This window comes from Culex quinquefasciatus, chromosome 3 (assembly GCF_015732765.1).
Source record: "Culex quinquefasciatus strain JHB chromosome 3, VPISU_Cqui_1.0_pri_paternal, whole genome shotgun sequence".
NCBI lineage: Eukaryota > Metazoa > Arthropoda > Insecta > Diptera > Culicidae > Culex > Culex quinquefasciatus.
The window spans coordinates 185385634-185400666 of record NC_051863.1 but is presented as its reverse complement, the minus strand read 5'-3'; the positions used below and the strand labels follow the sequence as shown (position 1 = coordinate 185400666).

The 15033-nt window shown below is 35.2% G+C and overlaps 1 protein-coding gene across 2 annotated transcripts; it reads right to left on the bottom strand.

Annotated features, from left to right (window-relative positions):
- Positions 1-283: 283 nt before the first annotated feature.
- Positions 284-14790, bottom strand: LOC6045462 (protein lin-28 homolog). 2 transcript variants are annotated; one of them, XM_038263696.1, is made up of 4 exons: positions 14134-14790; positions 5158-5270; positions 4907-5079; positions 284-1309 (listed from the first exon to the last, which is right to left on the bottom strand). In XM_038263696.1, the coding sequence occupies exons 1-4, from the start codon at positions 14204-14206 to the stop codon at positions 1096-1098; spliced, it is 573 nt and encodes a 190-aa protein (XP_038119624.1). In that variant the 5' UTR covers positions 14207-14790; the 3' UTR covers positions 284-1095. The 2 variants fall into 2 exon arrangements, with proteins under 2 accessions (XP_038119624.1, XP_038119625.1); XM_038263697.1 differs by having other exon boundaries at positions 5158-5267.
- Between the last annotated feature and the right edge of the window lie 243 nt (positions 14791-15033).

Sequence of the window (15033 nt, the reverse complement as noted above, 5' to 3'; positions counted from 1 at the left end):
AAATTCCTACTGCATGATGTTACAACGATTTTCGGGAAAACCGACAAGGTGAGGCAAGCTTTCAAACTTTCTCTCCGTATCGTTTTCTAGGCTCAAGGAAAAAACAGCTCCATCGTATCTGCGAGAAAATGAGAAAATATCGACTGATGGCCAGGTCATCAAACAAGAAATACGACCGCAACCAAAACGACCCCCCACGGGAAAGAAGTTTCCAAAGTGGAACGGGGGAAGGAGCGCTATGACTACGCATTATCGGAATGAAAAAAGGGGAAAAAAACAAAAATTTTGAGCTTATATATTTTTTATTAAATCAAACTTTTCGCGCTTCTTAGCTATACTGACTACAAATGGTATGCTCCAAAATGTTGGCAATTTACAATTTCCAGAATGTTTTAGTGTTTTAGTAGTAACTCTCGTTGACGGAAGAAGGTGTGTCCTGCTGCATTACACAACAAGCTCTGATATGAACAAGTGTTCTGTTATAAATATATATATTTTATTGTTACCCTATGCATCTATTTCATGGATTTAGTTGTATAACTGTTTAATGTTATGGAAAGGAATTTTCAAACCATTGAACTCTCATTCAAACAATCTCCTGAATTGCACATACTGTATTTACAAACATTCAGCACTCATTCATCGAAACATTTTCAGTACGAGCTTTTCCTTTCAGTTTCTACACAACTATTCATCCCACAATTGCGAATGATTTCTTTTCACTAAACTAACTAATCGTACTGGATTCAAGTTCTTCTTAAATATTTAAGCTTGCTCTAAACAAATATTACCGACTTTTGAGAAAAGTATTCGGAATACTTTCATTCTTAAACTTATACGTATTTACGTTGTAGAAAAAAAATATAAAAGTCATTTGGTGATTGGGAGTTGTTTCTTGTAATTCGGAACACGATTTCGCTGGCGGTTTTTCTTTTCGGTGAGTTTGTTTTTCTTCGTTTGTACTTTACGCGTGGTAAGTGGTAGGTGAGGTGAGTTTTTTTTCCATTTTTCCATGTGAGGTTTGCGCCCTCACTAGTCCTTGAGCTAGTACACGGTGGCGGCGCCCCTAGCGGTTGAACCAAAAAGCAGCCACCGTTACGTCTGGTGGTGAGTAGAGGAACTATGTTGTTGCTGTTGTGGGTGTTGTTGGTGTTGATGCTGGTCAGGTTGCTGAACCTTTGGGGGCGGTTTGTTCGGGCAGTCAACCACGAGGTGATCTTCGGACTTGCAGTGGTGGCACCGCTTCGGCAACGGACCCTGGGCGCACATTTGCGCAATGTGATTAGCGAATTCACCGCAGTTGTAGCATCTGGAAAGAAAAATTGTAATTGTTAATTTTGATAGATTTTATAATAATTCAAACAATTTAAAAAATTATTTAAAAAACCAAAGATTTTTTTTGTAAGCATATTTAATTTTTAAATGTCCTACATTTTATTTAATATGTTTGTCTTGAACTACAGTCCAGACTTGATTTTCGAAGACCTTGGCTATATTTCCCTTCAGATAATCGAATAACAAATAAAACATGTATTAACTTTTTTTGTCGAGCTTAAAAGAAATAGGCTGAGAATGGGTATAGTTCCCCTATCTTCGGATAATCAAACTTTGGATAATCGAAACCTTGGATAATCGAGAGGCTTCGGAACATCGAGTCTGGACTGTATCTCTTATACACATTTCCGGAAAAATCATGTAGCAAAAAATGAATGTAAAAAATCATAAAATATTTGGACCACATTTCGGAAAAAAACGGAATACATTGTCAAAGATTATGTTTCAATAAATTTAGAAAAAACGAAAAAAAATGAAACTATTGGCACTACACCCCCCGGGGCATGGCCTTCCTCTAACGTGGGATTTCTGCTCCAGCGCCTCTGACGAGACAGGAGAAACCGGGACCGACGTTTTACTTCACCATCCGATAGAAGCTCAGTGGATAAGGCGGGAATCGAACCCGCGTCTCATAGCATCATCGGGATCGGCAGCCGAAGCCGCTACTCCTGCGCCACGACGCCACCCAATAAATTTAGAAATGATATGTAATTTTTTGGCAGAACAATAATCCTAGAGACCAGTTCTCTCAGATTTCGGTCATTATATTTTTTTTTTGTATTTTTCAATCCGACTGAAACTTTTTTGGTGCTTTCGGTATGCCCAAAGAAGCCATTTTGCATCATTAGTTTGTCCATATAATTTTCCATGTAAATTTGGAAGCTGTCCATACAAAAACGGTACATGAAAGTTCAAAAATACGTATCATTTGAAGAAATTTTTCGATCAATTTGGTGTCTTCGACAAAATTGTAGGTATGGATACGGACTACACTGAAAAAAAAATGATACAAGGTAAAAAAATTTTTGGTGATTTTTTATTTAACTTTTTCTCACTAAAACTTGATTTGCAAAACACTCTATTTTTTTTTTTTTCATTTTTTGATATGTTTTAGAGGACATTCAATGTAAACTTTTCAGATATTTTCAGGTTGTGTAAAAAATCTTTGATCGAGTTATGAATTTTTTAATCAATACTGATTTTTTTTCAAAAAATCGAAATATTGGTCGCAAAAAAATTTCAACTTCATTTTTCGATGTAAAATCACATTTGCAATCAAAAAGTACTTGAGTGAAATTTTCATAAAGTGCACCGTTTTCAAGTTAAAGCCAATTTAGGTAACTTTTTTGAAAATAGTCAAAGTTGTTCATTTTTTTTAAATTAGTGCACATGTTTGCCCACTTATGAAAAAAATATTTTTGAAAAGCTGAGAAAATTCTCTATATTTTGCTTTTTTGAACTCCGTCGATACGACCCTTAGTTGCTCAGATATTGCCATGCAAGTGTTTTAAAACAGGAAAATTGATGTTTTCTAAGTCTCACCCAAACAACCCATCGTTTTCTAATGTCGATATCTCAGCAACTAATGGTCCGATTCACAATTTGAAATATGAAACATTTGTAAAATTTTCCAATCGTTTCAAAAAAAATATTTTCAAAATTTTTAAACCAAGACTAACATTTTTAAAGGGCGTAATATTCAATATTTGGCCCTTTTTAAATGTTTGTCTTGATTTAAAATTCGTCTTGATCGTGCTATCCTGAAACAAAATTTGCTCTAAATTGCATGAAAGCTGCCATTTTGTGCCAATTTTTAAGTTTTTTATCTTTCGAATTTGTTTTAAGAGATGGTAAGTTATGGTCATAACTTTATGTAAAAAGTAATTTTCTAAAGAAATCATCACGACACGCCATATATAAAAAAAAAAAACAAAATAAAACGGCTTAAAAAGTAGTAATCCAGCTGCGTGTAAAAGGCCTGCGTATAAAATAATTATTGCATTATTTTATGCAATTTTATGTCATTTTACACCCTGAAATATGTAGCCCATCAGTATGGGAAACCAACTTGACCGAAATGTCAAGCTCATATATGCTTTTATCCTTACAACTTTTCATCAGTCTGATGGCCGAGTATGCTAAGGCGCCAGTCCTTACTGTTGGTGCTGGGTTTGAATCCCGTCGATGGCAACTTTTTTTTTGTTTTTACAAAAATTGTACATGCAGTGTGTAATATTAAGTGTTTATTTTGACGAAGGTGATGTGCATGCTTTTGCATGCGATTTTACCATCTGATTTTTTGCTGTGAATGTAAAACACATTCTTCAATGAATATTTTGAATCAAACTGGACACTTTTGAAGATTGCTACATATCGCTGAGAAAAAAAAGTTTTTATTAATTTCTAGACATTTCATAAATTTATGTGTTTTTATGTTAATTTGGAAAAAATACAGTGGCTGTATATAAGGAACGGAAAGACCCATTTCCAATGTTTCTTAGATGAATTTAAAGGATTTTTTTATAAATGGGCACTCTTGGCACCTATTTGCAAAAAAAATCTTGTTTTTTCAAAATCAAATTCAGGGTGACAACTCTAAAAATGGCGTGGAGCTATGATTTTTTCAAATGTGATTTTTACATAAACCTACGAAAATGGCCATTTTTTGGACCACCTAAACAAGGCGTAGGTCACCCTGAGGCAGGGGTGCTCAAAGTTTTTGAGTGGTGGTCCAAATTTGAAACTCACATTTATAAGCTTGCGGGCCAAATGTAAAAAAGTGTGTATTTTAACAAAATAACGTTTTTTCAAGCAAATTATTTAATTGCTAATAAATCTTTCAGTTAAAGTTTTTTGAAAATAGGGATACTTTCATTTTTATATAAAATGTTACCAAAAATATAAACTGTTGCAAAGAGATTTTCGAGCTAATATTCCTTCAATTTCAATAATAACTCAATAAATTTTGGTCAGCCTGAATCAAATGTTACTTACTAAATTCGTTGCCCAAATGTCATGAATTCGAATCTCGAGGTAAGCGGATTATAAATGTAAGAAAAATTGGGGCCCAGCTTATAAAAATGTTATATTGTTCCTGTCTGTACAGTTTTCCACATTAGTAAAATGTTTGATGAATTTTTTGACGAAATGTACTTTTTTCAATCACAATCAAATGTCTGAAATTGTTTCAATAAATTAAATTTTTCTGCTAATAATATCTGTTTTGTGTGGATAAAAGTACGGATAAATCTTTGGTTTCATATTAAATGAAACTAAATATGTTCACTAAACCTTTATTTTAAAAATTATAAAATCACACATGTAGTTGGTCCAAAGAGCCATTTAACATGATCATTGAAAATTGGTCCGCGGGCCATACTTTGGTCACCCCTGCCCTAAGGGCCAAACAAAAAAATAATGGTCGAATTATTTCGACCAAGAAACCCCAGAAAATCATCTGACTGTATAGCGAGTAAAAGATTGTAAAAACTCTTCAATTGAGTCAAGCTTTTGGAAGACATGGCAATCCTGAATATTTTCTTCTTAGAGTTTTACATAAATTTTCACTAACCTCATCTTCCGATATTTCCGCTTGGCCCTCGGCCGGAACTCACTGCCCTTGCACTGGGTCTGGGACGGTCCAAACACCCGGGTCGCTTCGTAGCCCTTATCCGTCAGTTTGCACTCAAACTCCACCGGCTCATTCTGCCCCAGCGATCTGAACCCATCCATCTGGAGGACACTCTGAAAATTGCATTAAATAATATTTTTTATGATATTTGTAAGTTGTAGAGCAAATGTATCCTAAACTTTCTAACTTACCTGATGAACAAACACGTCCTGGCCGCCGTCATCCGGTGTGATGAAGCCCCAGCCCTTGATCACGTTGAACCACTTGCAGTGTCCGGCTCGACGTGAATCCGTTGCTCCTTCTTCTGAAAAAGTAAAAAAAAAATAGAATATAATTAAAATAGGAAAAAAAACAGGAAACAGAACTTGTTAGTGGACATTTATCCGCGACCCCGAGGGGTCAAAACTATCGGCTTAATGTCAGCGGAAGAAATTAAAAAATCTTCGATTGAAATCTGCAGATAAAAGTGACACCTTAAATCCTTCATGGGGAACGAGCTTCAAACTCACAATTCCCGTTGAAATGGATCCGCGGCCTGCTCCTGCTACCTGTCTAACGGTTTTTTGTGCTCTGTTCCGAATTATGACAAGGATTTTTGCCTATTCAAGCTGCCAAAAAATCTCGTCATTCATGCGTCAAATTTTGTTTTTTCGAGGAAGGGCTTTCATTCTTCCCTGCCCTTTCTTTAAGGCGCACGCACAAATTTTTCCCCGCGACGACGAGATTGTTGATCGCAAACGATGTAAATTTTAATCCTTTACTTTTGCTTCCTTGAAACCAGTCGTCGTCGTCGTCGAAGGTCCTAACCGTAGCTTATTAGTTTAATTTTTTTGTCCCTTGGAACTGAATGAAATTGCTTTTTTTTTCAAGCACAAGTTCGTTTTCTTTCGACCGCCGCCGAACCCTTTCTCTTTGGGTTTTGTGCGTTTTTCTGTTGTTGAGGAGCACAACAAGCATGTGAATAAATTATGATTAGAAATACATTACCAGACATTAGAATTTTTCAAAGGTTCGTCAAAGTCGTGATGTGAGCACAGTGGGAAAAGTTGTGAAAAAAACTTTAAAACAATTTTTTCAACTAGCCTGAAATACAACCAATATTGAAGTCTTGAACAAACATTTTACTAGTTAATGGAGCTCCGCAAACTCCAGTGTATCATAAAATTAAAAAAAATTATTGGGTTTTAAAATTCATTTACACTAGTTTATTTTTTTGCAATCATTAGTTTTCATAAAATGTAAACGAAAATTCTATCGATAAATAAAAAAAAATTAATAAAATTTTCGATGTACAACACCACAAAAACAGTTTTTTCGCAAAATATTTATAAATTTTCGTCAATTCTTGAATTTTTTGGAAACTAATGATTGCAAAACAACTTAACCAAAATTAATTGATACTCGGAATTTTGTTAGCTTAAATTCATTTTTTGTCACTAAAAGTTAATTTCCAAAAAAATAACACTTTTTCAATATCTTCTTTGTTATATGAGACATTAAATACCAACTTCTCACAAAATTTTAGAAAGGACATAGAAACTTTGACCAAGTTATGTTTTTCCACATAACTTTTTGGATTCCTTTTCCAATATCAAATCAAATTTGCAATCAAAAAGATTTTTGGTATAGTTTGGATGAAGCAATTTTTCAGTAGATTTTCGAAAAAAAGTCGCGTTTGCTCAATTTTTAATAAGTGTGCTCATGTTTGCCAATTTTCGAAAAAAAAAAAAATGTTTTCGGAAAGCTGAAAAATCCTTGCAGTTGTACTTTAATGATACGGCCTTAAGTTTTTAAGATATGGCCAAGCAAAGAATAAACTATAAAAATAGAGCCTTCGCTTTTTGACCACTGACACCTCAGAAAATAATGGTCCGATTTCTTATGTAAAAAAAAATATTTTTAAGCTCTTTCAACAATTTTTTTCGAAATTTCAAACTCACAAATTTAAGATTGTTTAAAATTACAAATAATTTTGATTATATGATTTCGAAATAATTGTTATTAAAGAGCTGATAATAAAAAAAAACATTTGTCTTTTTGACCTACTTTTAAAATTTTCGAAAACTCTATTTTTACACCAAAAAAAACATTAGTTGGTCAAAGATGTTTTTTTTCCGTGTAATTAATAACACATTTTATTTTTGCATGGACATTTGCCAAAATTAGATGAAAAATTATATAGACAAACTGATACTACATGGCTTTTTTAGGCATACGAAAAACATCCAAAAAGTTTCATCTGGATAAAAATTACATGTGCATGATAAATCATTAAAAAATATGTAAGGCCTCGATAGTAAACTCCTTTGATTACTTTTTTCGGCAATTGTTTTGAAAAGTGGTTCTTTTTTATTATTTTATTTTTGGTAAAGAAAAGTAGTGCTGTAACTTTGATGATTAAAAGAAAGCCGTTTCGTTATTCGAGAATGACGGGAAACAGAAGTAGGATTTGCAAAATAAAAAATAAATGAAAATTTGATGTCTGTTCCACAAAGTTCTCATTTTTACACTTTCCCCCACCAGTAAAAGCAACCTTGTAATCTTTGTAACTTTCCCCCGTGCGTCGTCTAAAGGAGCCAGAACTGGTCAGTCCAGGAAGCCTGCTCTGCTCGACACACACCTAAATCTGCTACATTCCGGCATATGGCACATGGCGTCATGTCCATCACCGTCCACCGCCCCGGGAAGAAGACCAACAAGCGTAAGATTTGTGTGTGTGGATGAATGGAATCTAAATCAGAGCAGCGGCGGCAACCTCCGCGGGCAGGTCCTTCCTCCTCAGTCGGTCCGAGCGGCCTTAATTTGAATAATCCTTTATTAGGAAAATTAGATCCGTGAAGCCCCAGAAATTGCCGGGTTCTCAAATTTCCCCCTCCTCACAAGACGTTTCTTCGGCTGTGCCAAGGTCCGTGTCCTAATTTCAGTTCCACGCAAACAATGCGTTACGCAGTTTTTTTTTTTTCGAGGAAGAACACCGGGAAGAAGACACGTTGTCATGCTTTCACCTTACGCACATTTTTTTTTTGTTCGTTGATGTTGTTCCTGATGTAGAAGACTTCCCTTAAAAACTCTCTTCAAAGGCCTGATTTACCGCTGGTGTAGATGCTGCCTTGCAGAATGAGGGACTTGAGAAGTACAGGCCTCATAATTATGAACTTTGAAGCTCTAGAGGGGGACTAGGAGAGCATAGAAGGCACAGGACGTTGTAGTTCGAGGGGGCTGAACAGGGGTCAAACTGCAGGATGCCCTTAAGGGGTTAGATTTAAGGGAAGGAAAATAGTTTAGTTGTTTGATGAATGATGTGGTACATTAAGGGCATATTCAATCCTAATTTAATTTCATATGCATTTAAAAACTTCAAACCAAACCATTGCAAAAATTTAGAATCTTAGGTAGAAAATCAACATGTGGACCAAACTGAACTTTTTGCCTTCTGTTACAGAGATGAATTCTTAATTACTTGTTTAAAACCCCCAATGGCAAGGTTTTCTATTTACAAAAGACCTTTTAAGAAAGCAAGCGAAAATTGTTAAGGGGTACTGAGCCTAAATCTTAAGCAAAATTTATTGAACTTTTGGAAAAAAAAAATCGGATAACTCATGAAGAGCACATGCAAACCCCTTATGTTTATAAATCAAAATTTTTGTTTTTGTCTGCTCTACACATTTGCAGAACATTTGTACACTCTAATAAGTAACCCTGAAAAGTTATAAAAACATGTAATTTTGAAATGTTTTGTTTTTGTTTTCAATTCAATTTCGTTCAATTCATGTTTTGTAAGTGAATAATCATGATATGATTGGTTCATTTAAGTTCATAACAGAGGTTTGGGGTATCTTTCAGTTGTGAGTTATTTCAAAGTTCAGTTGGAATCTCTAATCGATTTTAACTAAGGACTTAACTAAAGATAGAAAAATAAAAAAAAGGAATAGTGAGAGACGAAACATTGTTTTCAATTAAAAAACCCCTTTAAGTTATTTGCAGATTCGAAAAGAGCATTCTATGAACCATAACATGTCTCACGATAGTTGACAGTTCAGTAACGGGAAATGGGAGTGATTTTAAAACTATTTTTTGCCGTCCCGTTGTCAAACTAATTACTTTTTCTGACATTCTCGCATGAAGAGCCTTCTTTTCTCTACTAAAAATAAAAGAATCAAAAAGTATTACTTTTTGATACCAGTGCAAAAAAGTGGATTAGGACAGATATAATATATTTTCTGGCAATTTCGAACATCTTTTTGGTTTCAATGAACGAGTTCAATTGAAAATCTAAAATTCAACCATGGGGCCAATAATCAATTAAATCGTCAGAATTTTGCATGCTTTTGAGTTAATTTCTTTCTTCCCTCCCTTTCCCCATTCATACACCCAACTGGCAGTCGCATGATTGTGATGCATGGCGGCATGAAAGTATATCAGAATCTGCATGAAATCTGTCCTCATGCATTTTTTGCGATATAGGAGTATGACATTTTTGCCCGTTACCGACAATTATCGACATTACCGACGGCTTTTTGGTTGTATTTCACAAAAAAACACTTAGCAGTACGAGGATTGAACCACCAACTTCTTGGTTATTGATCCGACACGCTACCACCGCGCCATGGACGCTTGATGAAAAGTGAGTGAAAGAGCACCAACATATTCTTCTCTTTGGTGTGTTGCTCTTGGACGGGCCAGCTTTATATGTGTTGGTGAGAACTGCAGATCGCTGAAATGTTTACACGCGGGCAAAAATGATCTACGGGCTTGCTGCAAAAAATGTTATGAAATGTGACATTTTCTGCAGCAAATCCACTGTTGCAGATTTTGAGATATATATTTCCTTTGGGTGTAGTTGTTATATTTTCGTCTGCCTGATTTTTTGTATGCACTTGACCATATTTTTCAATTTTGGGATTATTTTTCGAGAGGTCTTTTAGATCCAAGAATGTACCTCCATTTTACACAGCTGCTAAAATGGCGGGATTTGGTCTAGAAACGTAATTTTTTCCAGCAAAGTTTTCTTAAGATGTCCACAGTTTCATTGAGAAGATCTTAATTAAGAAAATGCAAAATGGGTAAAAAAATCACTTTGACCCAATCTCGCTCCCCAGATTAAATGTCACCCCCGCTGACGGTCAATTTAAATTAAAAACTCCCTGGAACTCTCGAATCTCGTGAATCCAACCTCTACTTGACAAAAATTCTGCCAACATTTCCAGTTGATATGTATTTACATTACCATGATTTTCCACTGTGTACCAAATGTGTTTTTGCTATCATTTTATTGTGTTTAAATCAGATGAAATTAAAGGAAAACATCGCAATTAGAATTCTATTTCCATGAAGGATGGGCACTACCACCTAAACCAAATCCGAAAAAAAACTGCAAAATGCTTTCCCAAATTCAAATTTAATTCACAGGGACTCTTGGTGGGTCTCGTGGCGCAGGGGTAGCGGCTTCGGCTGCCGATCCCGATGATGCTATGAGACGCGGGTTCGATTCCCGCCTTATCCACTGAGCTTCTATCGGATGGTGAAGTAAAACGTCGGTCCCGGTTTCTCCTGTCTCGTCAGAGGCGCTGGAGCAGAAATCCCACGTTAGAGGAAGGCCATGCCCCGGGGGGCGTAGTGCCAATAGTTTCATTTTTTTTCATTTCACAGGGACTCTTGTTATTTAAAATTGATATGAATCAAATTCTCTAATTTATCATTTCTTCATTTAAGATAACCTTAGCTTTGAATTCTAAACAGAAGCAGTTTAGCAAATTTCATTAGTCAATATATGTAGTTTGATAAAAAGTGAAAATAAAACACTTTCTGTCTTAGCAGGTACTCAGAATAACTTAAGAGCGAGTATACGAACAAAGTATATCCCTTTGTATGGGTCGTCGTTTGGACATCACCAATCTACTTGAAAAAATTAATTAGTTATCTTTTTCTGGTGATATCTAGTATCCTTGGAAACGAACTTGATTTTCAATAAATGTGAATCGAAGATTTTTTTAACTTTAATTTTTTAAAGGGTTTAAATGGACGAAAATAAGGATTCTATTGTGAAGGAATACGAATATGATAAAATAATGATAAATCACCCAAAAATTTGATCTAAGGGGTCCCGAGCAAAAAATTTCAACCAAAAAAATTACTTAAGGAGGAAGTGTCTATATCAAATGTTGAACTGCCTTACCCAAAACGCCTCAGATGGTAGTCCCAGATGTCCCCTACAAGCTGCAGGTCGAATCGAGTTGGAACACTTTTTTATTTGAGTTTGAAAATGGTGTTATATTTTCACTAAAATGCCAATAATTCTTTTCAGATTTAACCAATTGGGATGCTTCACCCCGCATTTTGTTGGATTTTTCAAGCCCTTTCAGATGAGCAATTCTCTACGAAATCGGTCTTTTTTCTTCAATTTTAATTTTTGTATTTTTTAATCCGGCTGAAACTTTTTTGGTGCCTTCGGTATGCCCAAAGAAGCCATTTTGCATCATTAGTTTGTCCATATAATTTTCCATACAAATTCGGCAGCTGTCCATACAAAAATGATGTATGAAAATTCAAAAATCTGTATCTTTTGAAGGAATTTTGATCGATTTGGTGTCTTCGGCAAAGTTGTAGGTATGGATACGGACTACACTGGAAAAATAATACACGGTAAAAAAATTTGGTGATTTTTTATTTAACTTTTATCACTAAAACTTGATTTACAAAAAAACACTATTTTTAATTTTTTTTTTTGATATGTTTTAGAAGACATAAAATGCCAACTTTTCAGAAATTTCAGGTTGTGCAAAAGCACTGACCGAGTTATGAATTTTTAATCAATACTGATTTTTCAAAAAATCGAAATTTTGTCGTAAAATTTTCAACTTCATTTTCGATGTAAAATCAAATTTGCAATCAAAAGTACTCTACTAAAATTTTGATAAAGTGCACCGTTTTCAAGTTATAGCCATATTTAAGTGACTTTTTGAAAATAGTCGCAGTTTTCATTTTTAAATTAGTGCACATGTTTGCCCAGTTTTGAAAAAATATTTTTGAAAAGCTGAGAAAATTCTCTATATTTTGCTTATTCGGACTATGTTGATACGACCTTTAGTTGCTGAGATATTGCAATGCAAAGGTTAAAAACAGGAAAATTGATGTTTTCTAAGTTTCACCCAAACAACCCACCATTTTCTATCGTCAATATCTCAGCAACTAATGGTCCGATTTTCAATGTTAATATATGAAACAATTGTGAAATTTTCCGATCTTTTCGAAAAAATATTTTTGGAATTTTCAAATCAAGACAAACATTTTAAAAGGGCGTAATATTGAATGTTTGGCCTTTGTGAAATGTTAGTCTTGATTTGAAAATTCCAAAAATATTTTTTTCGAAGAGATCGGAAAATTTCACAAATGTTTCATATATTAACATTGAAAATCGGACCATTAGTTGCTGAGATATTGACGATAGAAAATGGTGGGTTGTTTGGGTGAAACTTAGAAAACATCAATTTTCCTGTTTTTAAACCTTTGCATTGCAATATCTCAGCAACTAAAGGTCGTATCAACAAAGTCCAAATAAGCAAAATATAGAGAATTTTCTCAGCTTTTCAAAAATATTATTTTAAAAACTGGGCAAACATGTGCACTAATTTAAAAAAATGAAAAACTGCGACTATTTTCAAAAAAGTCACTTAAATATGGCTATAACTTGAAAACGGTGCACTTTATCAAAATTTCAGTAAAGTACTTTTGATTGCAAATTTGATTTTACATCGAAAATGAAGTTGAAAATTTTACGACCAAAATTTCGATTTTTGAAAAATCAGTATTGATTAAAAATTCATAACTCGGTCAGTGATTTTTGCACAACCTGAAATTTCTGAAAAGTTGGCATTTTATGCCTTCTAAAACATATCAAAAATAAAAAAATTAAAAATAGTGTTTTTTTTGTAAATCAAGTTTTAGTGATAAAAAGTTAAATAAAAAATCACCAGATTTTTTTTACCGTGTATTATTTTTTTTCCAGTGTAGTCCGTATCCATACCTACAACTTTGCCGAAGACACCAAATCGATCAAAAAATTCCTTCAAAAGATACAGATTTTTGAATTTTCATACATCATTTTTGTATGGACAGCTGCCGAATTTGTATGGAAAATTATATGGACAAACTAATGATGCAAAATGGCTTCTTTGGGCATACCGAAGGCACCAAAAAAGTTTCAGTCGGATTAAAAAATACAAAAAAAACGAATGACCGAAATCCTAGAGAACTGCTCAGATGCATTTTGAATTTTTAAATTAAATTAAATGTTGCCTAAGCTACAGTCCTTTTATGATTTTTCACGTTTTTGAATATATTTATACACTAATTATGGGTCAATGTATGATTGCTATATTAGATATTTTCCTAATAAATATCCTGAATCAAGCACTTGTTACTCTTGCCTCGTGCTGAGAGTTTCAAATTACATCGAGTTCAAATAATTATTGCTACGAAAAAGATGTAGACACCTTAAGGCTGAGTGCACCATCTCGTCCCGTTCCAGTCTCGCATCATTTGTTATTATTTTTGGTGCGATGCTTTTAGCTTCGTTTCAGGCCCTCTTGGGGTCCCGTTCGTTTCGAACCGGTGGCGGCGTCGTTCGTCCTACAGAAGATGCTTTTGCCTTTCGGCAACACCTGGTTTCGGTACCTGCGCCAACGAGGGCGACCCTGATTAAGACACACAATGATTTCTCTTTTATTTCGGGTGACCTTCCTACAATGCCATCCTACCTTTTGGGTCGAATTATTTTGGGCTATTGTTGGAAAAGTTTGTTGATTTTAAAAGGGTGAAAATTTGTGGCAATCAATATTGCTAAATTTTGAAAAAATTGAGATATTTCGGGTAAATTTGTTTTGAAATTGAAAATTGAGATTTTTGCATATTTAGAGAGTTGAAAAAGCTCTATTTCAGAGGAAATTCTCATATGTTTAATGATTCTGATTTCCATTCAATTTGCAGTTCTTACTATTTGAACAAATCATTTTGCAAAAAAAAAAATGGATAGAAAATAGACCGAAAAAGTCAATTAAACAAATATTTTGTTTTTTTTTGTTTACAAAATTTTATATTCAGACAAATATCCAAATTTAAACTCCTCCCCGCCACAGTTCAATCTGTTTTCAAAAGACAGACTTAAATACCTTTAGGGTCAATTGGTGCCGTTGTTTGGTAGGAAAACTCCTCGCCTGTCTCCGTCGTGTTATCCATCGCCATCAGTTTGGTTTAATGTTTTGCTGGCTTTCAATCAATCCTGCTTGTTCACAATCGATATCTCACGTGTTCAACTGATAGTGTCATGAATCATATCACTTTAGGGGCCTCACAGTACAAGTTTCTTCAGCTTCTTAATTCCGATCGATTCCGAACTTCAAAACAACAACGCAATATTCTTCCTCAGCAACTGCAGCCATAGAAAATCCTTCACGCTTTGATAGTTTGGCTTTATTCTTTTTTTACTCGTCTAGTCAAAACACCTCCACTCCATGCTGTCTGCTGTTAACGTGAACGCACTCGTCAGCCAAGAACCTCAGAACCTTCAGCCAGCATAGAAATTTCCCCTTAATTGAGCATAGAAAAAGCGCGCGCGCACTTTGCCTTTCCACTTTCACTCGAACTTTTCCCACTCTGATTTCCACACGTCCTGCTCTCTGCACTCCCCTATGAACACTTCCAACGTGACTGACTGACTGACCCGACCCGAATGCCTCATCTAACTATGCTGCCTGGTGCACACGAGCTTCCCAATGTTTATGCTGCTCCACTATCCGAAAATCTCACACCATGTTCGAACTTGTCTGCTGTCTCTTTCGGGCCATATTTTGGTGCGTCTACGCACTAACATGTAGAGCGCCGGCCTTCGACGCGGCAGGCAGACAAGAAGAGGGCTATGTCGCGCGTCTCGCGGAATATGTTGCCACAGACCCAGGTATGGCCAAGTGTGGCGTGCTGGAAAGGGATGGCCACATTTGCCCCCGGAAGAGAGGGCCCCCGAATGTTGAAAAGTGCGTATTTAGAGTAGATGCGTGCGGTGGGCATGGGCG

Excerpts from the sequence above, each read along its gene's own strand:
- LOC6045462 (XM_038263696.1), bottom strand. The coding sequence starts at position 14,206 with ATGGCGATGGATAACACGACGGAGACAGGCGAGGAGTTTTCCTACCAA. Across the intron at positions 5,271-14,133 it reads GGCACCAATTGACCCTAAAG|AAGAAGGAGCAACGGATTCA; the intron begins GTATTTAAGTCT and ends TTACTTTTTCAG. Across the intron at positions 1,310-4,906 it reads CGGAAATATCGGAAGATGAG|ATGCTACAACTGCGGTGAAT; the intron begins GTTAGTGAAAAT and ends TTTTCTTTCCAG.